Below are 27,285 nucleotides of genomic sequence, written 5' to 3' on the forward strand. Positions count from 1 at the left end.
ACAAATAGAGTATTGACACCGATGACATAAAGCCTGATATCAGGATGATGACATGCAGCAAAATAATATAAAGAGAGCTGTTCCTGCTACACTTCATCCCAACAACCACTGGAAGGAAAAGGAGTTACAAAAATGGACCTTTTATCAATTGATTTAATAGTAATAATGCAATGAATTGTTGGAAGGGAGTCTACTAGAAAGCTCCTTTTTACTCTCACGGCCTTTTAGAAATAGCAACTTGACAGTGGGTCCTAGAACAGAGATGGCATTCTTAGTTTTAGGAATATATTATCACGTTTAATTTAATGTCATTAAACATACCATTTTTCCATAGATATGGTAGGGAAGTAAAAGTCCTGTGAATATTCTGGGCTCATTTATTGCATTTGCTGCCCTGCACTCTCCATCACAGCTTGGGGTCCACCAACTTCTTTCCCATGTGGGGAGTTCAGAGTAGTCAAGATCTTCAGTGGGAAGGTTTTGTGCCATCCACCCCAAAATTTTCTCAGCCTCTTTATAGCTCAGCTTGAGATGGGAACCAAATATAAAGGGTAATAGAGCCTGAGTCTTTCTGCATTTGGGAGAAACTCCCCGAGGAAGTGTAGGAGGAGAGTTTATTCATCTAGCACCCTCAGTTCCCCAAGCCGAACCAACCAGTCGGCTGAACTGAACATCAAAGGAAAACTGAATATGAAACTAGGAGGAAAGCTTTTCAGGTGTCGATCTAGTAATTTAGCTAAACATCCTGTTCTGTATCAAACTGTAATTTAACATATAGTAATAATAATAATAATTGACCATACATTATACAGTGTGTGTATATAATTAAAATCAAGGAGCAGATACATTCAATCGCACAATTATCTCCACCTTCATTATATTCCTGGAAAATCTGCGCTTGCAAAATGAGCCAGTAAGAGCCAATGAAATGAGAACCGCACACGCCAGATCTTCAGTTTGTATAGAAATAAGTGCAGCTCAGTCGCATCATTGGAGGGGTATTGATTTATGCCAGCTGAGGAGCTGGTCCACAAATGGGGACAGTCTCTTTCTATGCTATGATTTATAGTCCCGAATTATCAAATGCTAAGGAACAGACCTTGTGTTAGAGACAACCTGGGCAGTGAAAAAAGAGAAGTGTGCCTTAACGAGAATATATTTCAAAGCTTCGCCCTGTTACGTTGACCCTTGCATAGATCAGAAACTCTCCTTGATTTAATTACCTCTCAGGTCCTTAAACCAGACAACTCCCAAACGCATTTATGTTCAGATCTTCTTTTTTTTCTGGCGCACTTTGCAATGATTTACAATGCAGCCGTGGGATTCTTCAGGCAATGGATGAGAACTGTTTAGAGAAACTTGCAGTGTGTGCAATTATAGGTTTCGTAAAAAAAAAAAATAAAAAAATTAAAAGTTCATTTTTGAGACTACAAAGGTTTCTTCTTCTTTCCAAAGCACAAAGAATAAACAATGTGCTCTTTTAAGTTTAGATGAGCAAAAGCTTTAGGCATAGAATTATGGCAATTTTAAATTACAGACAACATTGCACACATCTAGAAATTTTCCTGTTTTAAACTTCATGATTAACTCTCTCGCAGTCCTTCGCAAATATTGCAGAATTGTTTTAGTAAGAGTATCTTATTTTGATGGAGCCTGGGTTTTCTTTGCTCATCCCCGTGCTAAAATAATGATGATGATACAATATTCCCTTTCATTTACAAATGTCCCCTTTCATCTAGCTGTCTCAAGATACCCCATAATTATTGATTAATTAAATTTCAGAAAATCCTAGAAACTAATGATATGCCCTGTTATTAAATATTCATTTGCACCAGAGCAAGTCTGCTTTATGTAGCCTTGCAAATGCTTGTACGAGAGAAGGACTACTCTCACTTGACCATTTTTTGGATCCATGAAACATGCTGGAAAATGAGCATGCAGATTGCTTAAGGATGGTATTAACCTGATGTCAAGACAAGCTTGGGTGTGGGGCTGGGATACTGGTAATCAGTACAAACCACCAAGGGAAAATAAGCCTGAGTTAAATGGTTTTGAATGTTAAATGCTGATTTATTAGCCTCTCCCACAGAGGTTCGGCTTTTTATCTCATGGAGGAGAGTATAGGTATTCTTAAGGATAGAGCAAGGGCTTCTCTACAATGGCATTGTGGCCTCCTAATCACTAGTGTATTATAAATAACATCATAATAAAAAGGTACAAATAATGTGTCCCCTTCCAGAGAGCTCTGTCTTATTGAAAGAAGAAATGCATTCAATAGTAAAAGACCCATTTACTGTCCTTTAACCCTCAATAGCTTGAGAATAATAGTTTCCCAAACTTTCTCTTTCATACTGTTCAGGTCTCATGACTGAAGTGGCGGCTGGGATCCTTTCAAACAAAAAGTCATTTTGGTTTTTCCTTTCAGGAAACAAAAATTACTGGGTTTTGATCTGTGTTGTTTGGGAAAAATGTAAAGCCCACAGATTGACTAATGATAGGACTATGTTAGAAACAAGTTCCAGTGCAAAATGTTGCGTTTTTGAAAAGTCTCCTACACAGAGAAACCGAGCCCTTTAAATGTTCACACAAAATTGCTGTTTGTTAGGTGACAGTCCCAAGGAGGTGATTAAGTCATGGAAGAACCTTCTTGATAGCTCAGTGCAACGAGCCAGCTTTGCAATAGCTCAATAACAGATCAACCCGTGTTCGTGGCTCAGAGAAACTAAGAACGGAAAATCCTCTCAATGGAAAGACTGACCAACAGTCTTACATCAGGATCAAGTAGATTTTATATAATGCCGGGTTAGCATTTTATCTGGGTACAAAATAAGCACACAGCTAACAAGAAGAGGTTGATCAAGCACAACTGTGTCTTTTGAAAGTAAAAAAAAAAAAAAAAAAAAACTGGTCAAACTTGCCAAATTAACAAGTCCATGTATGTTGATAATGATGAAATAAAAATGTTAAAGAAACAATTGCCAACAAACTCATTAGGGAGTCTGCATCCAGGTGGCATTCAACCCAAAAAAGGCCAGCACAGAGCATGCATGGCTCTTCTTCACATCAGTCCCCATTCAAGCCTTCTAAATACAACATAAAGGCATGGACACAAAGATGAGTTTACCAGGAGGTACATCTGGGATGAACTTGTACTTGATTTCATTTACCACAAGGTTAGAGAGGGCAATTTTTCTGGAAAGCTGGCCCACAGCAAATCCCCACCTACTTTTATCTCATTATGTGCTCACACCCTACATAGAGCATAGGTCTCGGGGAAGAAAGAGGAATAGTAAACCCAGGGACTAAGCAAGTATCCGTGTTCATGCTCTTCAGGCCTTCATACGGTGGTAATTATTATTTTTACATGAGGGGATGGACTTTCAGCTTGTTTAAATTTCTGACAGTCAATGCAAAAAACAGAGCTGTGCAAATTCACATCAGCTTAGGATCTGGCCCTGAACTTGAGTTGGAAATGAGCCGTTGGCACCACAGTCTCCTGGGGAATAAGGCACGAAAGCAAAGCATCTCACTAAGAAAAAGAAAAACGTCACCCACAACAACACAATTAAACCTTTTGGAGTATTGAATGGCTGAAAGTGTTTCAAGCAAATCCTATGTATTGTGTTGTAAATGTGATTTTAAAAATTATATCTGTAAGTCTCTTAAGGGAGCAGATATGCCATGGATGGGAGCAATGTATATTCTGGGGCTTCCCTGAATCTTTGTCAGCGCTTGCAATTTTCTTCCACAAACGACTTTAATAGTGTGTAATCATCCTCTGAGCTGTGCTAGCTTGGTGCTGATGAATTCCCCCGTGCACCGAGCTGCTGGCTTGTGATCTAAATCAGTGACTATTTCCAAATGTTAATGTAAGCTTGTGTTCAAATCCACTTTGCAAAGCTCTTCCTTGGAGATTAAAGGGGTAGGTTTTGCAGCTGCTCGGCACATAGAATCATGAAGCCTACGGGATTTCTACACGTGAAGCAGTCGGACAAAGATGTCCAAATGCAGGCAAAATCAGGAGGAGAGATGCATACGTATCCAAAAAAAAAAAACAACTCAGGAGAGACCAAAATACCTGGTGACCTAAGGAAAAAAGAGGTCCCCAAAACCAGTCCTGCTCTAGATTACTCCAGTAAATCAGTGGTATTGATTTAACTGAAATAAATGGAACTCCTCCCATGGTATGCCAGGATGTGTCCCATTACCATCCTGGAGATCCAGTTCATGTGTAAAAGGATTATTATGACATGTTTTAGACCATATTTGGAGGGGCCTTTAACAATACTGGCATAGATGCATGCAACTTATTGCATGTTTAAGTCGGCAAAAGTCTGCGGCGTTTCAGCAATGTCAGACTGGTGTGAGAGCACCAGAAAATCACATGCATCTTCAAAGGTGGCTATGCTCTAATTCATAAGATCAGGGGGAAAAAATGGAGAACAGAGGACTTTCAGAGAGATCTTACAAGCACACACTCCTCCCCGTTGTACTTGCATGCTTTCCAGTGTTTTAACCTGTCTAGTGGGAAATTAGCCTAAGTGGGGAGGATTCTTGCCCGATTAACAACACAACCCAAACGTTTTTAGCTTGTAAGAATCGATAGAAATGCTATCCAAGAGATTATAGCCGAAGGCCATATCTTTGACGTTATGTAATCTTCTAAATTGCGTAAATCCCCAGTGATTTAATTTCCTTATCAGAAACACAATATCCTAGCTTAATCCATAAGCAATGTCTAAACAAATTCACACTTAAAATCCAAATTGGCCATATCTTTCTATTGAACCTCCCCAAGGTAAAAGGAATTTGCATTAATATGACATCTTTATTTCATGTTCGGACTAGTCATAGGGAGGTGTGTCCAGACAGAAGCTGAGGATTGGGAAGTCTCTTGTTCCTTCAATTTTAGCTCCCAAAAAACGTGCTTTTGGCTATGATTTTTTTTTTTTTGATGCTTCTTATATATGCTTTTCTTCTGCATGTGTACCATCTTTCTATCTAGTCATTTGTTTTAAAAGCTGGGGGGAGAGGAATTAAACAATATGCCCCACAACACTGCAGTTTCCTTGCCCTAAGAGAACCTAATGCCAGACATTGCAGATAATACATTTAAGGGTTGTGTTCCTGGTTTTGGGTAAAATGCAAATGATTCTGGCTGCCAAAATTCAACAGAAATATCCAATCATTCATAGACTGGATACCGGTAGTGCCGACTGCCACAAGCATTTTGATTTATTTCATTGGCTTTCTTCACGGTAGTAAGTGCCATGTTTGATAGTCTTTGTGGAATCTGGTAGTTAAAACAAGGACTGAATCTCAGCATAGCTCCTTTGAACTCAGTGCATCTATGCTTGTGTATCATAGTATTTAGGGTCAGAAGGGGCCTAAACAGATCATTAAGTCCGACCCCCTGCCCCGGGCAGGAACAAGTGCCGGGCTCATATCACCCAGCCAAATATCTGTCCAGCCTCCTCTTGAAGACCCCCGAAGTAGGAGAGAGCACCACCCCACTTGGTATGCCAGCTGGAGATCTGGCTATAAAGAAGTACAGGAGAAGGCTTCGAAACAGGGCCTAGGTTATCCCTGCTGAAGTCAGTGGTAGAGAGCAATAGGTAAAGGACCAATTCTTATCCCCCCTACCTGCATAAACCCCACAATAACAGTACCACTTAGTACGTGTTCTCTTTTGGCGCATTTTATTAATAGGTACCAACTCGGTGCAAAAAGAAGAAAACCCGGCCAAGCCCTGTTCAGGACTGCTCCATGGCAGGCAGAATTATCCAGGCCGACGGGGACATCGCAGCAGCGTTTCAACTAGGACAGCTATTATGATTTTGCTTGGTGCCAAGTCAAACGCCTGGCGGCAATATTTGTTCAGTCTGATGCCTGTTGACCAGAAGGGAAGGAAGCATCAGAAGGAGCACATTGCAGCCATCAACGTGCCAGGAGGCCAGGGCGCGCACGAGGGTTTCCGCCGGCGCCTGAGAAAGAAATGGGCAAGCATTCCCAGTGCATGACAGCGGGGGGGAAATAACATTCAAGGGGCATAGGGACAAGACTGTCAAAACAAAGGCTCTCTCTCACCCTCTTTAAGTCAGCTTGTGCTACGAGGAGAAGGGACAGACCTGTTGTTGAACATGGAAGCTGGTATTCAGACACAGCGATAGAGTTCACACTTGCTTCAATCTTATTACTCCAGTTCCAAAAAAATAATAATAATCTGAGGGGCCCCACACATATGTTGGCCTATATGAATAAATATCTTTCTTTCCTGCACTTGCAGGAAACCTCAGGAGACATCTGCAAGAAAACGCTCACCAGAATGTCATGCAGCACAAATGGGTCAGAGCAAACAGGTAAAAGCCACATTTAAAATATTTCTTAGAGCATCTGTAGCTTCATGAGCATGCTTGACATATCCCAAGGGTGCCATAAGCTGCACGTATGCTGTCTGTCCTTGAAGCATTATATTTGGGAGCCTTGGAGTTAAGTGAGAGGAGGAGGTAAGGAGGAGAATTTTGTTTTAAGAAGGTCCACAGGATATTTTTCCAAAAGTCACCTTGCTGTTTTTGGGTTATCCTTTCCTTCAGAATACAAAGATAGAGTCGCACGACTTTTTTTTTTTTAATGAATTAGTCAGCCAAGACCATGAAAAGCAGTTTCCACCTATTTGTCCTCATTTTTTTTTTTTGTTGTTTAAATTTGGAGGAGATGCAGCTCAAGGAAAGAACATGGAAATCTCCCATCTGCATCTAAGCTCCCCCGTGCTGGAAACGAATCAACATCTGTCTGCTTGGACAGCCGTGTGGTATGAGTGACAGGGACTCGTAGACATCTTAACTATTAATGCAGGCGCTGTTCCATCTTGCAAGGTGCCCTAGCCCTGCTAACAATCCCAAAGCTGACTGCCATAGGCAATAAATGATGACAATAATGGCTCCCCTAGCCATATGGAAACACCTCCACCAGGTTGAGGGCCTCTGCAGATAGTAACCAACCATCTCTGATGTTACCAATGCACCATTTTAGCCTGAAGAAGCTGACGCTGGCAGTTGTAAAAGCCTGTGGGGGTACCGATAGATTTTCTCCTTTTATAGAGCAAAGCATGCACTCCACTTAGGGAGATTTCAAGTTGATCTGAACTGTGTTTCTATGAGACACTGATCCTAATCATAGGTACTCTCAGAGGCATTTTTATATACAATTGAGTTGGTTGCAAACACCATTAGAGCCCGCATCGCCTGAGGTGTACAAATATCAGCAGAATAAGCACTGCTATGTCCTCAGCATGTAACATGGGGAGTAAGGGTGATAATGCATTAATTCATGATCGTATTAATTAAAAGGAATACCAGCATTAGGTTTGGAGGGGGTGAAACCCAGGAACAGGAGAAGGCAGACTGCATTTGTTTGTCCATTCATTTTTTGTGCCAATGTAATGACATATTTAAGCATGTACCACAGATGAAATATCCACCTGGGAATAGAGAAGCCAGGGAAAGCACATGGAAATGCTACGCCCCTTCTCTGGCACATCACACCCTACATGTGATGAGACGGTCCTCTCGAGAGTGAAAACGATCTGCCCGTCTCACTGGTGGTGGAGTCCCAGACGAGGTTTCAGTAACAGCTATTGCTAGACAGACAGCATGGCAAGGTCCTGGGATTCCTAGGGAAGCCCATAGTGGTGAATAGGAAGGGATTCTCTAATCATCCACGGAGATATGTCCTGTTCGTCCGACTGTTGTCAGGACATCTACCGCATGCATACACAGAGTTAATTCCATGGCAGAATTGTTAGGAAACGCACCCAAAGTGAGCCCAGTCAAAAGCCATGAATGTTATCGGACTCCGGAGATGAGTCGATGCAAGGATTGTGGCAATTAAGTCTGTGTGAGTTGAATAAATCCTAGCTCTGTGATGAACTGCTCCTGAACACTGCAAGTAAATGACAGTAGTGCTGGGATAGGATAAGGCAGGGATTTTCAAAGCCCAGATTTTATTGCCTTAATTCCCTTAAGCTTCTCTGAAAATTTCAGTCTCGGTGCATAAGACCCAAAGCCATAGCTCAAAAATGCATGGCACATCAAAACCTTAAGAGGAGAGATCCCCCTCAAGTGTTTTCACTGCAAGGTAGCTTAGATAAGCAATTTTAAATATGATACCAGATTTGCTCGCTGGCCAGTTATAGAAGTGGAGAGCCAGGAATTGTGCCAAGGACTTCTTGATCTCTGACAGCACCTGTTACAATCAATGCAGGCTCAGCGAAGCAAGAAGCAGATGACACATGATGGTATCCTCCTTTAATTGCTCTCTTTCCTCCTTCCAGCTGCTGCGAGAGCAGTTGTCCAAAAATGTATGCAAAAATGCATGGTTGGTCCATCCAAGAGTGGGGCACATGTGTCTAGCAGGAACGGCATGTGCATTTCCTGACCCTCAGGCATTTTCCTTTTTCTAGGAAGCAAATTTAGATTTTGTGCTATAGGTACTTGACTGACTTTTTTGACCAGGTCAATTAACAGAGACGGAGAGTACCCACCTGTTTCCCCCAGAGAATGAAAAGAATAAGCCATCCCTTCCTATTCACAGAGATTGGTCTGGCACACTAGTAGCTTAAATAAACTGGGTATAATCAAAGGATTTTCCTCAAGGTGTCAGCAGAGAAAATGCCAACTTTTGAACTACTCAGTCTATCTTTCCAATAAAGGCAACATCACTACAGGTATCAAAACATTAAATTAAATTTAAGTAAAAGCCTGACTCTCTTTAATTCTTTTTTTTGGGGGGGTGGAGGGGGTGCAGGAGGTATCTATAAGTATACTATAAATATACTATTATCTTAGTCCTATGCACAAAGGCATCATAACATGTAGAAAGCAGCAAAAACCTGGAGGTTGGCAGTAAATGCAGCTATATAGGCTGAACTTCATGCCTGCCATGGAGCCAAGCCTCATGCCCCCTTTTAAAAATGACGAAAGCCCCCAAAATAGAGCTGAAGCAGTGCATTAGCCATGGTCGGGCCCTCTGCCCAGGGGTGAATTGCATTCATTGGACATAAAGGCGCCCTGTTATTAAATTGCAGCTTTCCCTGCTTACAGCCGTTGTATATCAATTAAATGAAAGCCCCGATGAAGCCTGGTAGTGACTTAGGTTGAAGGCATACTTCACAGGCTATTCTTAGCCTCAGACATGGGTTTAAAAAAAAAAAAGGCAACCCCTTCCCACCCAAAAAAAGAAAAAACAGGCGTTTTCAAAGCAAACTAAACATGAAAATGCAGCTTCATTGGTAGTGACCTCTACATACCCTGGTTCAGTTGTTTTTTTTTTTCTTTATTATCAGTTGAATGATTTTTATTGAAAACTTGGTAGCAAGGTTGGTAGGGGCTTCCTAGTTCCCGTGGCAACCATAAGAGGTCTACATGTCATTATTTGAGTAAACCCTAGTGCCTCTGTCCCTCTGGGCATGGAGACAGCCCGTCTGGATCGCGGGCGCAGTGGCGCGGCAGTGCACGTGAAACACTATGCATACCATTTAATGAGTTAATTCGCACATCAAAGTCATCTGTGCGTAACCATGTTTTATCTAAGTCTGCATCGCCCATCCCCAGTTGCCGGCTAGTGATGGTATTGGCCTCTTTTGACAACCCTGGAGAACAAAGCCCTCTCTTTCCCCAGTTCAGTAGCAGGGTAAACTGCACAAAAGGCTGCTTTGCCTTTCATCCCTCTTGACTGGGGTGTGAGGAAGGGGCTTAATTTCCTCTAGGGCTTACAGGGACAGTGAGAGCCACGGACAAAGTGGATGTTCTTGAAGAGCTGGGATGTGAGACCACCTCCTCCATTTTTCTGCATTGCCTGTCAGCCTAATTCAACCCACTTGCATCGGGTTCTTTACATTTCACGCCAGGTCCAAGGGATCTGGTGAGACACAATGGGGACATCTTAATGCACCCTAACTACTGCGCGTTGAGTTTAGTACTTACTTAATGAAGTACTGAATGTGCAGTAACTAGAGTTACTGTGCAGTAGCACCTGTGCACAGTTATTTTGTGATACTTACTGTGCATTAGCCTAATAGCACTATGCAGCAGGCTATTAGCACAGTTTTTTACCACCTTCCTACTGCACAGTGTTATTAGGCTAATGCGCAGTAAGCATCTCATGTAGACGCACCCAGTTGGTCCATTCCCTTGCTAGATGTGATATGTGTTTCGCTTCTAAGGCATCCTTCAGGCTCAAGGGCACTGCACTGCACTGCACCTATTGAAACCACTTAACCACAAAATACAAATGTTTATCTATGGTGGAGGGGGAGGAGGAGAAGGAGGAAGAACCATGAGCTAATCGGAGCAACGCAATTCCTCCTGTTCAGAGCAGAAACAGGAGGAGGGTGGCAGCACTTCCTCAGAGAGACACAGTCTCCATCAAAGCTGCTCCTTTCCACTTATTCTCCTCTGATGCATGAGCCCAAGAGGACTCGGGTGGAGAGGGGCTACTCACCCATGTCATGGACCCCTGTTTGACACATGGCTTCTCAAGGGGATAAAGAAGCAGGGATAGGTGGTCCCAGTCTATTGAGAAAAAGAAGGCATGCTCTTGTGTGAAAACTTTCCCGGGACAAAGGGGAGCTTCTTGCTCTCTCCTTTGCCTCCGTATCTGTCCCTAAGCGACTTGCTGGCGGCCACAGAATGGAGCCAAAATTACAGCTCATGACTTCCTTCTGCATTTTGCCACATTGAAACCATAGGATCACACCTCTCCCGCTGCCAGAATCTTTTCGAGGGCTTGTTCCTTCAGTCCTTTCTCAGCCCAGACTTGCATTGAAGCCAAACCTGCTTCGTTTTGCCAGCGTAAGTTAAGGTCCGGGGTTAGGCAGGATTTTTGTCTCTCCAGAAAGGAAGCAGCAGGGATATGAAATGAGTAATAAAATGGCCACTGCCACGGAAATCCAATGACTGTTTCACAATTCGGTATATTTAACTTATTAGAGTTACCATGTGGATTTTTAAAGAGCTTATTGTTTCCTCCCCGTCCTTCCTCATTGACTCTATTTCAACCCGCAAGCTTAAGAAACTTACTTTTTAAAGAATAAAATAAAACTTATGAGCTTCTCAAATACATGGGTTTCCCCCAGCCTGCCCAAGTCTATAAAATGTATTGGCTTGGCAGACAGCAGGCTGGATTTGCACCCTTGGTAAGACTATAAACTGTGGTGCTGGAATGAAGATTATACTTTAGAGGGAACCTTGGAAGAAGTAGTATTGCCATTTCCTTTTAAGGCTGCTATTTTATGCTTGCATTATTGAGCTTTCTGTAATATTTATTTTATTTTCATTTGAATTCTCCCCTTCTCTTCCTCCTCCCCAAAACAGCTTCAAATCACCATACAAGTCTTAAGATAAACTGCTGTTGCTAATCCTCTGCAGAAAAGGGCGGGGTGGGGGGGGAGGAAAGCAAAAAAGGAATTTATCAAAAGGGAGACATTTATCTAGCATTAAGATGGAAATGCAAATGGGAAAAATCCCATAAGCTTTTTCATTAAGAGCGCGTATTAAGAAAAATGTGCTACATCTTCGGTGACGGTGGAGCATGTAAAGTGGTGTTAACTATTTGCAAAACTGAATCTATCATACCTGCAGCATAATGCAGTCACGAATAGATTTGGGTTTCTATGAGAGAATAGCCAAACACGGGGGGGGAGAAAAACATCCGTTGGTCTTTGTTCACTGTTCGGCCCTCAGTTACGTGCGAGTCCCATGCTAGGAGTGATATGAATAGTTCATGTAATACCACTGGTGTTCCTCTGGCAGCTTTTACACCCATTACAACATTCCTTCCTTTTCTCCTAATGGGAAAAATATAGAATTGCCCTGGTCGATGATGTACCCTAGTGACTCTCTACCCCCTGTATGCTGTCGTTCTTGTATCGTGCTCGGTACACAAAACAGCACCATCCTGCAGGATTTATAGATGCTTTCTCATTGATCCCAAGCCAGATCCTAGTCTTAGCCACTGTGCTATAGATCCAGCATCCTGTCACCAATTATATTTATCCTCTGATCTAAAAGAAATAATTCTATGTAGGTGGCTATCGGAAGTTGGCCCACTGATTTATACATACCTGGTTGGCTAGTCAGCCCCGAACAAATCTTGTTATTTTTTTTTTGTCTTCCCCTTTTAGGAAGACATTTGCGCACACAATGTCTTCCGCTTTTAGGATGCCTGGCTTTCATACTGTATGGTATAAGCAGTTTGGTCCTGACCCAGATTGCTGGGTTTCTAAATGAAATGCAGGTCTGAACATTTCAAGTTAATTGAACTTAAACATTGCAAAGTTTCCAAATCCCATGCTGCCCGTTAGACACTGGAGACAGATTTTCAATAAGTCACAGGATCCCAGTCCTTCTGGGTGTGAACTTCTACAGCTGGAGTCAAAGAATCGATTGCAGCTTCGACTGCAGAAAACACTGCCTGCACTAAAGACCAAATTGATGGGCAAGTGGAAATAAGGGCTACCGAGAGTGTAATGTACTCTTTGACCTGCCTCATATTTCCCCTCAAACGTATAACAACTTGGACGCCACTTCTGTGCATGTATTTTTTCCTGCACTTGTATGAGGATTGCAGCATAAACCCACATTGTAGGTACACTTCAGGGTTATGAGATGGGGCTTGCCTACCTGCAATTTAATAAGTTACTTGGGTAAAACTTCTCAGCACAGTGCATTTACAGGTATAAATACACCAGGTGTTTGTTAGTATTTGTGTTGTGGTAGTGCCTAGGAGCCTCGGTTATGGACCTGAACTCCATTAGGTCAAGTATAAATATGATGATGGTCCTGACCTAAGCATCTTATTCCCCTCCTCCGCTGCACATGCAGTTCTGCTGTTTCAGACAAGCTCTTCGTTAAGGTTTAGGTCGGCTTAATTGTATGACACTTATACCAGTATTGCAGGCACTGAGTGTTTAAGTCGTGAATCAGACTCCTCCAAAATCATGAGCTTGCCTTCAAATTTGTGTGAGGGTTTGTTGTTTCTTTTGGGTACAGTCATATCCCGCACTCAGGCTTCACTCTGACATTGTGATGTCTAGACCTCTCTGTGTTTCAAGAAACTGTGGACCCTCACATAATTACATACAATTTTAGGATGTGGGATCTGTGAAAACCGAAAAAATTGTAAGACTCATGATGAAAGCAGATGAGTTGGGAACGAGGTTCTGATTTCTTCCTTATTCCATTTCTAAATGACAGCTACAGAAGGGATGCCTACACAGCAAAATGAAAGCAGAGTTGGCTTCATACTCTGGTTGCTAACACATGATAAAGCGTGTGCAAATGTGTCTTCACTAAGATGGTTACCTGCACCAGCTAGCTGACACGCACGGCTATGCCAGGATATGCTACCATCACAACTTCGTTTGCTGGGGTTCAAACTGGTCCTTTAGTAGCCCATAAGAACTGAATGCACCAAGGAGAGCGACTATTAGGAGATTATACTGATGATTGAGTTGCAATATGCCACTCCATATTTTAAACCAGCTGGTTTATATCAGCATGTCTCTGCAATCTGGCACATTTTCTGTTGGGCCTCTCTTTTTACATTGTCCCAGATTAGCCTTCATATCAGTAAGCCGGTCTGAATATTCCTAAAAAAAAAGTTTAGCCTTCTGGAAGATAGCACAATCCGTCCAGCCTAGATCACCTCATACCTTACTTCTGTCTATGGCATTAAAAAAAAAAAGATAACAAGCTGTTTGTTTTACAGGCCCAGGAGAGTGTGATTTGCTAAAAGATGATCAATTTTGCAGGCTGAAGCTGAATTTGTAAAAGGAGCCCTTCTGCATATATGGCCAGATTCTCTCCCTACATGGTGCGAATGATCCATTTAAATAACATTAAGGATGTGACTTATCAAAACCAAAAACAAACAACAAAATCAGCAGGCATATCAAAAACTCACTTCAACTTTGTGTTGCACCTAGACAAGGCTATTTAGATCCTGATGGTATTGGTGTGGTATCCCTGATGGGATTGTATTGGTGTGTTATCCTTGATAGGAATGGGAATTGTTCAGCCTTTATGTCTGGACCCACAGGAAGTATACGTTGCCCCTCTCAGGGTCCAAACCAAACCAAACCAAACAGTATCCTGTTCACTGCTTTTCAAAAATGGACAAGTTGAAGTGACTTAAACAGATAAGCAAGCAGCAGAGTCAGCATCTAAAATCCACACCAAAAGATGGACAGATGCATGCACGCACATGCGCAGCCATGTACACACACTATGTGCAAGGACCGTACAGTTATTTGCACATACAAAGACAGACAGCTTCGGTCCATTCTCACTAACAGCCAAGAGGCCTGTACGCAAGGACCAAGAAGACCAAATTGGTCATCCCTACGCCTATGAACAGTAGAGGGGCATGGCTCATGGAGATTTGGATGTATAGCTCCCATTTAAGTGTTACATGCCTGACGGGTTCTTCATTTGTGCCCCGAATGCCTGTTTTCCCCGCCGGCTAGTATGCCCTATTTCTTTGTGAATAAATGCACCTCCTTTTAAAGGCTCCTTGTAAACCTCAAGTGTGTTCAAACCACAAAAGTTGATCACGGGGACAGATCTGGAGATCCATCATCCATTTCCTGTGCGACCTGAAGAAAGTCACTTACTCTCTCGGGGGCCTATCATCAGTTGGGGTGAGTTGCCATAGCACCATCGATCCAACAAGGATCCGCTCCTGAATTCCCATTAGGTAAGTGAAGACGGTCTCACCTTTCCTCTAGAGATGTAAGTCTTTCATTGTGCAGTAACCCAGGCAAGAAGGCCCAATTTTGGTTCAACCATGCTCAAGCTCAGTAGCAGCACCCTGACCCATCCCCCCTGGACAAACAAGATCAGTACAACAGATTTCTTCTCTCTTTTTTGTTTTTTTTATTTATTTAGAAATAATAAAATAAGACATAATATATAAAAAAATCTGTACAATCCACAATTTGTGCAGTACATTAGGAAGACTTTGATACAAAAAGGCTGCAAACAGGAAAATAGTAATGGACAATTGTCAAATGCCTCGATTGTTCACCTGACAATAGCTGCAGGCCAGAAGTCATTAAAAAAGAAGTTTCTGATTGGCTGTGAGATGGCAACTATGCAGCACCTTTCTACCTCAAAATAGTCGAGAGCAGCCATAGTTTAAAGACATTACAGTACTTCTCAGTTTTACCGTGTAATCCAATATGAAAAAGAAGACCGAGGAGAACAAACAAAACATCTGGACCCTTTGTCTTTGCCGAGAAAAAGCAACTGCTCTATTAACAAACACAGAAGTGTATCCTGACTGGGAGAAAGTATCATTAAATAGAGCAATAATATGTAGTGATTTTCTACCCTTGCTACTTAACCAAAAGACAACTTGCACCTAGAGAGCAGAGGGAAGGAAATACTCCGCATCTGCCTCTGAAATGCTTTTGTCAATGTATGCAGGATTATGTCTTCAGACAATAAATGTGTCTCATTCAAGTATTTTCAGGGAAGGGCAGAAATAGTGAGATTTTTTTTTCCCCCCCCCGACTCCCCAAGCAAAATACAGTCTAAACTTTCTGTGCCAGCCACAAGAGATGCTGAGCCAGGTTCATCCTTGGTGTCGTGCCCTCGATGAAGGGGGCCGAACCAGAACCCATTAAAATCGGAGGAAAAAGAAATCCCATCCGTTTTAAAGGGCTTTTGGAACAGGCTCTGCAGGACGGCTCCAGGAACAAGAATCAATGTTGTCAGTCACTGTATTCCTCCCAAATAAAAGGGATCAACTAACCCGCTTTGCACCTGCGTAGGAGTGTTACGACAGCCGGACCTGGCCTGGGCTTACCAAAGCCTGTTCCAAAAACGTGGAAACCTAAACCGTTGGAGAGACGAACCAGGGGAAGGGTACCATGAAATAAACATTGCAGCTCTCTTTCTAGCAGCTTTCACGAGCCAGAGGCCGAGTGCAAATCTGCAATGTGAGATTCAGTCGGTAAAGACAAAGGGTTATTTCAAAACGAAACGAAACAAAGAAATCCAGCAGAGAGTGCAATGAATGACCTAAGTATCCACCCTCAACACGACTAGCAATCTGAAAGCTGGTAACTTTAAAAAAAGAAAATGCCAGTAACTAGAACATGTTTTCAAATTAAAAGTCCATGCTTAAAATAAATAACAAAAGTTCATAGCATTAAGGATCCTATAAGGCTTGCAAATATTTGCTAAAAATTGTGCTAACCGGTAGCATCTAGGTACTAGCTAGCCAAGACTGATGAACTGAATTTATACTTTCTATGGCCTTTTCTGTTTTTCTTCTTCTTCTCCACCTTTACAGATTTTTTTTTTTATTTACATTTGGCTTTAAATATGAAAATACTCAATAAACTTTATAAAATTGTACATTTTAAAAATATTTCTGAAAAAACTGACTTGGAAAAAGAAATCTGTGCATCAGAAAACTTTAGGTTTTTCTTTTTCTTTTTTTCCTTAAAGAAACAAACCAAAGCTTTGATTTCCCCATTCTTCATTTCCCATCCCTTTCTCTTCTAACTCAAGTCACTCCAGTGGGGGGCACTTTGGAGTAACCTCACTGGGGGTGGGGAAAAGTCTCCATTTCATCCTTCCTTTCCCCACCCGTCCCCACGGCATCTTCTTTTTTTTTCTTGTTTAACATTTCACTGAATACTCTTTGGTTTAGTTGGTTTCCTATGCAAGAACATCACTGTTAGCAGCACTAATAGCATTCAATTGCCTTCACTGTCTATGACCCAGAAAACTGTGTCCCAGTTGTCTTGTGTCTGAAGCTCTTCCTCCCTCTCACCCATGCTCCTCCATCCAAAAAAAATCTGCCCTCTCTCCTATCCCAAGCCACGTTTACAAGGTTAACACAGTTTTCAAACCCACCTACTCAGGTTACTGTAGATACCATCTTATCAGAAACCACCATTTCATTGCAGGCATTTCCTTCAGGCAAGGCTGTAAGGGGCCAGAGGCCTTCACAGATGTCCATTTGTAGAAGACATTAGACTTAGAACAAGCTGTTTTTTAATGGCATACAGTGATCCAATACTGTAAAAGAGTTGACTCGGATTTCTGATCCTGCCCCTCCTCTCCCAACCTGTTCCTAGAGGGAGATGCACAAGCGAAAAACCTTGAAGTGCAGCTAAGTTACACGCTTGATCTTAGAGGCACCAAGAATTTTAAAGTTTTTTTGGTGGGGGAGCCAAAATACCATTGGAGCCGTGGCTTTCACGTAAGGTCACAAAAGGCTTGGTGACATATGACATCCACTGTTAATTCAGCTGATGTTGATGGAGGGAGAGGGGGGTGGTGGAAAGGAGATAAGAGAGGGAAACTCTTTTACAGTATTATCCTCTTCAAATAATCCCTTTTCATACAATCCAGAAAACACTTTGCCTGACACCCTTGCCCTGCCAAAGAGAAGCATTTCCACTCGGATCCCTCTGCCGTTTCACACTGATTTACCACCAGTTATTTTTTTTTTTTTTCCCCCCTCCTTCCCCGCATGTCACTCGATTCACCTGCGCCTAAATGTCTATTCCAACCCAGTTACCCTCCAACGCAGACCGGTGCCTTTGCACGTCTCTGGTGGAGTTTAACTAGTCAACATAACGACAGTCGATTTTTATCCAGCACGTCTGATGGCTCAGTTTTCAGATTGCTGGGTCAGCTTCAAGAGGGCTCGAAGTTCGAGAAGCAGGTCTGGAATGTGTGCAGAGTAACACTTGACCTTCTGCTAGAGTCCTGCTAGTGTTTCGCTAACAGGAAAGAACAGATGTTTGCTTCCCCGACCCCCCTGCGCAGCCCCTCGTTTCTTCTTATAGAAGAAAAGGAGAGGGGCCGATTTTCTGCACGGGGCGGGAAGAGGTGGGGGGGGGGGGAAAAAATATGGTCTTGCTTTACCTAGATCCAAGTTTTAAGCTTTGCTTTCTGAATAAGGTGCAAAATAAGGGCCTTTACAAATGTCGGAGGTTCAGAATTTGTGGTTTTGTTTAAAGCAGCCCGTTTCTTTTCCATAAGCTCCACTGTGCAAAAATGTGCATTTTCTTTGGTATCCACTTAGGTAGTTTTAACTTAAAATTTGAGATAGAGAATTAAATTCTCCCCCTCCCTCTCCCACCCCCCACCCCCAATTAAAAAAAAAAACAAACTGTTGCTGGAGGCTATCAATTGGCCTTACGTTACATAATGCCCCTTATGTAACTGGAAAAAAAAAAAAGAAAGAGAAATTGATTCTAGCTATCAAACTACTGGCCTCAAAAGAAATTCAGACTATCTGGCAGCATTGGCCTTTCTGAAGTGTGATCACGAGCTTTTTTTCAACCCACAAAGTTGAACACTGACTGTATTTTAAATTACACAAGAGAAAAAAAAAAAACACAAAACTACACTGCAACAAAATAACAATTTGTGTTCATGTAGTTAGCAGCAGCTTTAAAAAAAAAAAACAACAACAATAATAATATTAATAATAATAATAAGGCAGATTCTTGCCTTTGTTATGCCATTAAAAACATTCTTGTTCCCTAGAGAGAAGCATTCTGGAAAAAGTTGAAAAAAAATATATATATAACCCAACCAAAGCTTGCCTGCAAGTTCAAGTTTTGTAAAAAAATATATACATAATTTATTCTACAACATATGTGCCTTCTGGTCATGCTTAGACATGTTTAGTGCTTTGTGTTTAGAGTTCACTTTCTGTTGTCCCTTCTCTGAAGGCAGCCTTAAAACCAGCCTCGGTTTCTCGGGGCTGCTTGCTTTCATGCCACTCTTCAACAGTACCGTCATCTGAAAACTGTTCTGGGCCGACTGCTCGGGTCAACTTATCTTTGACCGATAGATTTTTCTTTTAAACCAAAACATAACAGAGAAAAAGTCAATCAGTCATATTTCAGATTCCCGCCTTAACGGCCTAGGTTCTAGCGGCACCCCAACCGGGTTGTGATGGTCCAAGTCAGGATGCGTGTCCGTGCTCATGCTCTCGGGCACCCCATTGTCACTCTCCTCCTCCTCTTTGCTGGTGAGGGCTACTTCGTTCTCATAGCAAAAAGAGTTTGCGTTGGAGAGGATGTATTTCTTTTCTGCTAAGTCTCTGGCACTACAAAGGGGCGTGTTGGGCACTTCATATGTTTTGTGGAACCTAGAATAGTCCACTTTGTAGTAGTTTTTCTCTTCAAAGAGTACAGGCTCATAACGGTGTCCCCAAAGGATTTCATTCGCCAGGTAGGAGCTCCGGCACTGAGTAGTCATGGCTGTAGCTTCCACCATGCCCTCTAAAATGACTACAATTTCAAAGTCTGCATTGTCCATGTCCTGCTTACTCAGGTCATACAAGGGACTGTCTTCATCTATTTCATGGACTATTGTAATTGGGGAGACCAGGAAAATGCGGTCTATCCCACTGTCAAACCCCACATTGATGTCTATTTGATCTAAAGGGATGTACTCGCCTTCAGAAGTGATTCTGGATTTGAGTAGCTGGGCCCTGACATGCGCCTCCACCAAGTGGCTTTTCCTCAGATTCCCAACACGCCACATGAGGCATAGCTTCCCATCCCTCATGGCCACCACAGCGTTGTGGCTGAAGATCAGAGTTTCGTTTCTCTTTTTGGGCTTAGCCATCTTTGCCATGACAGCACCAATGATGAAGGCATCAATGATGCAGCCTACGATAGACTGGAAAACCACCATGAAGACTGCAACGGGGCACTCATCTGTGACATACCGAAAGCCATAGCCGATGGTTGTCTGGGTCTCAATGGAGAAGAGGAAGGCTGCAGTGAAGCTGCGCACTTGATTGACGCAAGGCGTTTCTGGACCCTCCAGATCCCCATGCAGCAGAGCGATCAGCCAAAATACACAGCCAAAAAAAAGCCACGATAGGATGAAAGTCAGGCAGAAGATCACCAGCATCCACCTCCAGCGGATGTCTACGCAGGTGGTAAAGATGTCTGCCAGGTAACGTTGTCCTTTCTCTCCCACGTTAATGAACTGGACGTTGCAGTGGCCATCTTTTTTGACAAAGCGGCTCCTGCACTGTTGCCTGGTATGTACCTTGCTCTTCCCATTCCCGAAGCCATTGGCAACCGCCATGGTTGCCAGCTTCATGCCGTCCTCTTCCGAAGACACGATGCTGTAGCGGTTGGTTCGCACGCTGCCCATCACTACTGCTGTGGACTGAGGTGCTTCTGCTTTAGAAAACAGTCCGAGTTTCTGCAAAAACCTTTGGAGAAACAGTTTTGAAAGTTCTAGAGGGACACACACACACCGAAAAAGTGGGGAGATTTTGGAGTCCCCAGGGATCCTTGGATCTACCAAGGAGAGTCGTCTGACATGTAGCGTTTAGCTTAGGAGCTGATCATCTGTCACGAAGAGAGCATGGCCTGCAAAAGATAGAGACACTGCATGTTAGACCTCGAGGGAAGAGAACGGTCAATCAAAGCTGTGTAAATAAGGACCATCGTCTGCAAATCCACAGGAACAACTTTGCAGTCTATTCATTTCTATCCACGCACTTCCCTTGGGATACAGAAGTTCTCCGTGTTTGTGGTTTCATATCGACACAACTGACATTATTAGTATAAACAAGCCGTCTCTCTTCCTGTGGTGAGCACGGAAGAGAACAAGTCTTGCAAGCCTATATGTTACATTCATTTATAAAAAAAGGGGAATATGATTATTTCTCTAGTATTTACAAGTGCACCTTCTCTAAAGGGGGTGGGGGGTTATTTTTAACATGTTCAAAGCCAAAGAATTGCTGAAGCTGTTACAAGTACGCATCTCAAGGTCTATTCTGACCAAGACGTTTGGGTGTGGTTATTAAGGGAAGAAGTGCATTAAAAGAACAATGTCAGGTATCCAGGTTGTAGTCGTATTGGTCTAGAGGAAAAGGCAATCAGGACTCGGAGTAGAAATGATACCTTTTTGTTGGACCAACAAGATTTTTGCAAAAAAATTAAAGACATTTTTTTTGCAAACATCTTGTTGGTCTAATAAAAGGTATCACCTCTACGCCGAGTCCTGATGGCCTTAAAAGAATAATACAACTGGACACAATGAATGCATCTTCCTTGGATCCACAAAATTACACCTGTTCCAAATTTGGCCCTCTGCTCAATAGTAGGCTGTGCATTCATTGCCAATAATCAGTGCCAAACCCACTTGTCTTCCTATTTAGGCTGGAGCTCCAGACGTTCAATAGGACGTCTCGAGTTTTCAAATTCACAGCAGGCAGCAATCATACAAAGCAAAGTAGGACTGATACCAGACCCCATCCTGCTCTCACTAGCAAATAGCTTTAACAGAAGCAGGATTGGCGGTGATGGTGACAAGACGCTTTCCTCTGGAGAGATGAAGGCGATTCCATCTCTAGAGGATAACGGCCATGAATTTCCCCTGAGTCTTGAATGTGACTAAGGATTAGTAGTGTGGCTACAAAATGTTCTCGCTGAGAGCGAAGGCCACCAAATTCGTTTCAGGGAGGTCTGGCTTTGATCCAGGCTGTGCTTTTAGCAGTGCGTCATCCATTAAGTCATGTACTGCATATCAGAAAAGTTAACTGAAATATACTGCAGAAGAGACAAAATGCACTAAATGCAGTAACCCCTTCCATGCACATCCCCGGGGGGGAAATAGTTACAGAGTTAAGGGTAACATCTACGGTCTGTTTGCCAAAGAACAGGAGATCCAAGTACCAAAGCATTGGTGGGAGGTTCAATTATTGATGTATTAACAAACTGGTGTTATCCATATTAATCTGCCTCTATACCAAGGATTGTGCCAGTGAAAGAAAAAGACCTTTTGTACATGGAATAATTTGAGTACACCCTGGCTACCCTTTCTGACCCAACTGCAGCAAGGATAAAAAGTCATCCTGGAGATAAGATCTTTTCACAGCAGAGCTAAAACTCCAGACTGATTTGAAATAGTCTGTATTCACCACATAATCTCTTAACTTCTTCGTTCCCTATAGCCCTCCATCTTCTTAGAAGAGCCCAGGTAGGCAGATACTTGGAAGAAAACCACAGGTGAAAAGCAGGAGGAATGCCATTCTTTACAAATGTGCATGAGACATTACTCTCCTAAGCACTACAGTTTGCTTTTATTTATTTTTGTGTGTGTTTCACATTATAATGCAAGAATGTGGCCCAACACATATTTCCAGAGATTAGTCATCTGTGATCCTGCAGTATGCAATACTTTTTGGCAGCTTTTGACAGGTTCAGTAGGGCCCTGCTTGAATATAACTTTCATATTAATTCACAGCATTATTGTATCGCCCTGTTGCCCTTATACCAGTTGGACTATTTTGTCTGCATTGTGTAAAGTTTGCTGCTACTTTTTTTTTTTTTCCTCGGGGGTAAGAATTAAATTTCTCATCCCTGCCAGATTATAACTCTCAAAGTCAAAGGAATGCTTTTAACATTCACTTTGAGATGCTTTCTGTTGGCTTTAGACATGCATCTATAACCAAATACAAGAGGAAAGTCAAATTACTATTTATGTCTTCCACATAAAGAAAAGCTCATTGAAAAATCATTGCATTGGTCTGCAGATTAATCGGTTTCATAAACCACATCCTATAATCACAATCATGTTAAAAGTATGTTTAGATCCAAGTTGATGGGAATAGACAGCCTAGGAAACAGTTTGTTTTGAAGTCGTTTTTTTTGCATTGCCTCTTGGATTTAAAGGGTGAGGAGGAGGAAAAGCTATGAAAGCTGAAGGATGCAAATATACAACTGTCCAAAAATAAATCAATCTTGAACCTAGGACATCTGAATTGCAGAAATCAAAGAAACTATAAAGCCAGCCTCCTAGCAATAGCTTGTTCTGTTTGTAACCCTAGAAATAGCATTGGGTGCCTATTACTGTCATATTTCCATTGCTCTGCATACTGTACATCTGCACAGCATTATTAGCTATTATAGCTGCATGACTGGCAGTATTACGACTTTGGAAGCAAAAGCTACACCTATTTGGCTAAAAGGATGCTGAAGCAGTACGGCGAAGCCTTGGGGGCATCTTTCCTAAGTTTACAGACTGCTTCTTGAAGTTTATACAATAAAACCCTGGCGTGCTCCACATGTTACAGTATTGGGCACAGGGTGGTGGTTGTCTTTTTTTTCTCGCAGCACAAATTGCTTCTCTGCCTACTGTGTGCTTTGAGTAGCTAGGATACCAGGGGGAAAAAAATCCTCCAATAACTCACCAGTCAGACACAGCCCACAAAACCCACAAGGGCCTAATGCTGCTTGCACACAAGTCACCAGCAAGAACACTCCCCTGAACTTCAATGAGTGCAAGGCTCAGGACCTGTACCATCTGTATGAAAACAGATGAGCCTGCTAAAGCAGGGACCCAATCTGTGTTCACCCCCAGCTCTTCCAGCTGGTTTCAGTGGGAGTTTGGGGTGTGCGAGGGGTGGGAACAAGACTCTGTCTATACAAAAAGCAAGTCTGAAACTAAAGATGCAAGATCCTAGCATACAAATGTAATGCTTGTGACTGTTCACCTGCTACCCAATATACAAGTGCCTTTTTTTTTTTCCCCCCTACTATCCTCAGATATCAATATCAATGAGGAGGTACAAATTAGAAGTCATATCTGCAGTCCTTACTGTGCAGAAGATAAGAATTGCATTGTTTGTAGGACTGGACCTGCTACATTACATTTTGACACATTTAGGGGCATGCACACTAAAGCTCCCCCCCCCCCCCACCCCCACACACACACAAACTTTCTAGGAAGAAAAAAAAAAAAAGCATGCAAAAGCTCGAGAAATGCTGCAGCCAGTTGGCTCATGCACAGACTCACAACAGTTGCCTGGAAAGGAAGGGGTTGGAATTTCAACTGGTTTTATTGCAAGGAAGAGGAAGAAAAAAAAAAAAAGGATTTTGCTGTTAAAAGAAACATTTCTGCACCCAACCTGCACAACCCCCAACAACAAACAGCAGAATTCAAATCCATACCTTCCTCCAGTCAAGTACCCCCTCTCAGAGCTCTTTTGAAGAGCCCAGAAGGAAATATATCTATATATTTAACATCAGACGGTTGTAATTTGTATAGATCAACTGGGAGAGAAGTGTGCAGGAGGGTTTCAGACCGACCAGAGTTAAAGATGTTACAAGGGTTGAGAGCAAAGAGGAGTGCTAATGAGTGCTCAGAGCAGCTATTCCCAAGCTGACGCCACACTGCTCTGCCCTGTGTGTACTGGGCACATGTTGCTAAGTGAGCATAACCGCTACCTTAGTTAAGTACCTTCCTCCGTCCTCAGTAAACAGAACGGAAGGGGTTGAAAGCCATGGAGTAGTACCAAAAGTCAGCCCCCTTTGGCTCCCGCGGTCGAAGGATATAAATAAAGTAACTGCATCCTCCAATCCCCAGACTGACCTAAAAAACTTATTAGCCCAGCCTCCACTCATTTCTCTGCTCAGTTCAGCTGGGGGCTTTGAAGCACACTGAACAGCTCATGCTTGAATCCTGACAGTTTTGGGGGTTTTTTTGTCTTAATAAAATTATCAAGATGTTAAAGGATGGGGAAAAAAAAAATCAGATGAAGGGGAAAATAAATGTCCCTGGAGAAACGGACAGGAGAAGTGGCATTGACATCTGACAGTCTGCTCCTTGGCAGACTTCAGGCTTATTTCTAGAGGATGACCAAGTCACTACAAAATGAAATAGTCAGCACCAGGGGGTGTAGTTGGTGCACTAGCCAGCAGGGATGGAAAAGCAAACAAGTGCAAAGGTAAGGCACAGAAGCCAGAAGAGCGCAGAGCTGGAAAGAGACGGGGGGGCATAAAAAAACCCAACAACAACCCAGATACACATCTTCAACGCAGACAGAAGAGACTCCCAGCATGTTCTGCAACTGCCTGTAGATAAGGTCTGCAACACCAGCCGGGGGGGGGGGGGGGGGGGGGGAAGCAACGCCGGGACCGCAGAGCCATAAAGAAGCTGCCGTTTCCTATCTATCTATATCGATCTGCATAGATATCTGTATAGCTTTATATCTATATCAGTAGAGGTCTGGATAGATAGCTGGATAGCTCTGTATCTGCACAGAGATGCGGATAGCTCTACCTCCTATATCAATATAGATCTGGATAGATATCAATAGAGGTCTGGATAGATAGCTGGATAGCTCTACCTCTATATCAATACACATCTGTATAGAGGTCTGGACAGATAGCTGGATAGCTCTGTATCTGCACAGAGATCTGGATAGCTCTACCTCTATATCAGTATAGATATCAATAGAGGTCTGGATAGGTCTGTATCTGTATGTGTATAGAGATCTGGAGAGCTCTGTATCGATATCGGCATAGCTCTCTATATCTCTGCTTCTTTGCTTTGCTTTTCTCCCAGCACTCATGAACCAAGCTGAAATGATGCAATTCCTCCACAGGCACTAAAACCACTGCAACTCCTCTTTCCTCCCCTCTGCCTGCCTATCCCACCCCCCCGCTGATGGCTTGGAGGGCCGGAGGAAGGCGCTGCACCCCACGGCGCTCAGTCCGCCGCACCTTCCCCCCCGACGCTGCCCCCCGGCCGCCCGCAGGGCCCCGCGGGGCGGCTGCTGGAGCCCGAGCCGCGGGCCGGGCAGCGGCGCTTACCTGCGTGCGGGAGCCGGGAGGCGCGGGTGAGATGCGGCGGGGCAGCCCCGAGCCCGGCGCGCTGCGCTGCTTGCAACTGAAACCCTCAATGAGCTCCTGCCTCTTTTTTTTTTTGAGCGCTGCCATGTGATGAGCAGCCGGCTCCTCCGGGCCCGCCCCCGGGAGGGGCCACACGGCCCGGGAGCCTCCCCGCGCCCGCCCCGGCCCGCCCGCCCGCCCACCCGGGGGGACAGGTGCAGCCGCCGCCGCGCCGCGCCGCTCCCCTCCCGCCGCCCTGCAGCCCTTACCCGCGCCTCGCCCTGCTGCCCCTACCCCGCACCTCGCGCTCCCGCCGCCCTGCTGCCCCTACCCCGCACCTCGCGCTCCCGCCGCCCTGCAGCCCCTGCCCGCGCCTCGCCCTCTCTCGGCCCCGCTGCCCTTACCCGCACCTCCTTGGTCCCTGCAGCCCCTGCCCGCACCTCGCCCTCCCTCAGCCCTGCAGTCCTTACCCGCACCTCACGCCTCCTTTGTCCCTGCAGCCCTTACCCGCATCCCGCCCTCCCTCGGCCCTGCAGCCCTTACCCGCGCTTCCCTCATCCCTGCTGCCCTTACCCGCACCTCGCACCTCCTTTGCCCTTGCAGCCCTTACCCGCACCTCGCCCTCCCTCAGCCCTGCAGTCCTTACCCGCACCTCACGCCTCCTTTGTCCCTGCTGCCCTTACCCGCACCTCGCACCTCCTTTGTCCCTGCAGCCCTTACCCGCACCTCGCCCTCCCTCAGCCCTGCTGCCCTTACCCGCACCTCGCACCCCCCTCATCCCTGCTGCCCTTACCCGCATCCCGCCCTCCCTCGGCCCTGCAGCCCTTACCCGCACTTCCCTCATCCCTGCTGCCCTTACCCGCACCTCGCACCTCCTTTGTCCCTGCAGCCCTTACCCACACCTGACACCTCCCTCGGCCCAGCAGACCTTGCCCGCACCTCGGCTGGGCTCAGCCTGCCCAGAAGAGAGGGGGATGCCCCAACCCTGTCCGAACCCTGTCGAGACCCTTCTTTCCAGCCTCCATGTCCTCTGCTGCAGCGTGGGGCTGTTGTGCCTAGTCACAGAGAAAAGCCCCTGCTGTTTAAAGAGGGATGCACTCTGTCATCTCTGAATAATACCACTTTTTCCCCTGTCTTCATGTGTCCTGCTTCCCAGGTCCCCCTTTTCTTAGGGGTTAGTCCCCTTTTCTTGCCACCCTGCCCTGGGAATGGGGCCGAGCAAAGCAGGACAGAAAGGGGTTCATAGGGTCGGAAGGGACAAAAATAGGCTCATAGCGTCGGCAGGGACCTTTAGTGGATCATCGAGGGCCAGGCAGGGGGCTGGACTCGATGATCTTCCAAGGTCCCTTCCAACCCTAACGTCTATGAAATCTATAAAAGTCTGACCCCAGCTCTCTTTCCTGTCCAGGGCAAGGGGTCGAACTTGATCTACTAAGGTCCCTTCCGACCCTAAAAATTTAATAGATTTCATAGACATTAGGGTCTGGAAGGGACCTCGTGAGATCGAGTCCAGCCCCCCCTCCATCGGCAGGAAGTCAACTGGGATAACGTTCTCCCAGTAACAAAAATACGTAGATGTTTTTTGAAAGAGTCCAGAGTAGGTGCTTGCA

General features: G+C 44.2%; 1 protein-coding gene across 1 annotated transcript; it reads right to left on the reverse strand.

Moving 5' to 3' along the window:
- Nucleotides 1-14,909: 14,909 nt before the first annotated feature.
- On the reverse strand, nt 14,910-25,746 carry KCNJ2 (potassium inwardly rectifying channel subfamily J member 2). The gene is made up of 2 exons (XM_006272992.3): nt 25,658-25,746; nt 14,910-20,425 (listed from the first exon to the last, which is right to left on the reverse strand). Exon 2 carries the CDS (start codon nt 20,202-20,204, stop codon nt 18,927-18,929), a length of 1,278 nt encoding a protein of 425 aa, XP_006273054.1. The 5' UTR covers nt 20,205-20,425; nt 25,658-25,746; the 3' UTR covers nt 14,910-18,926.
- Nucleotides 25,747-27,285: the final 1,539 nt, after the last annotated feature.

This window comes from Alligator mississippiensis, chromosome 8 (assembly GCF_030867095.1).
Source record: "Alligator mississippiensis isolate rAllMis1 chromosome 8, rAllMis1, whole genome shotgun sequence".
In the NCBI taxonomy this organism is placed as follows: domain Eukaryota; kingdom Metazoa; phylum Chordata; order Crocodylia; family Alligatoridae; genus Alligator; species Alligator mississippiensis.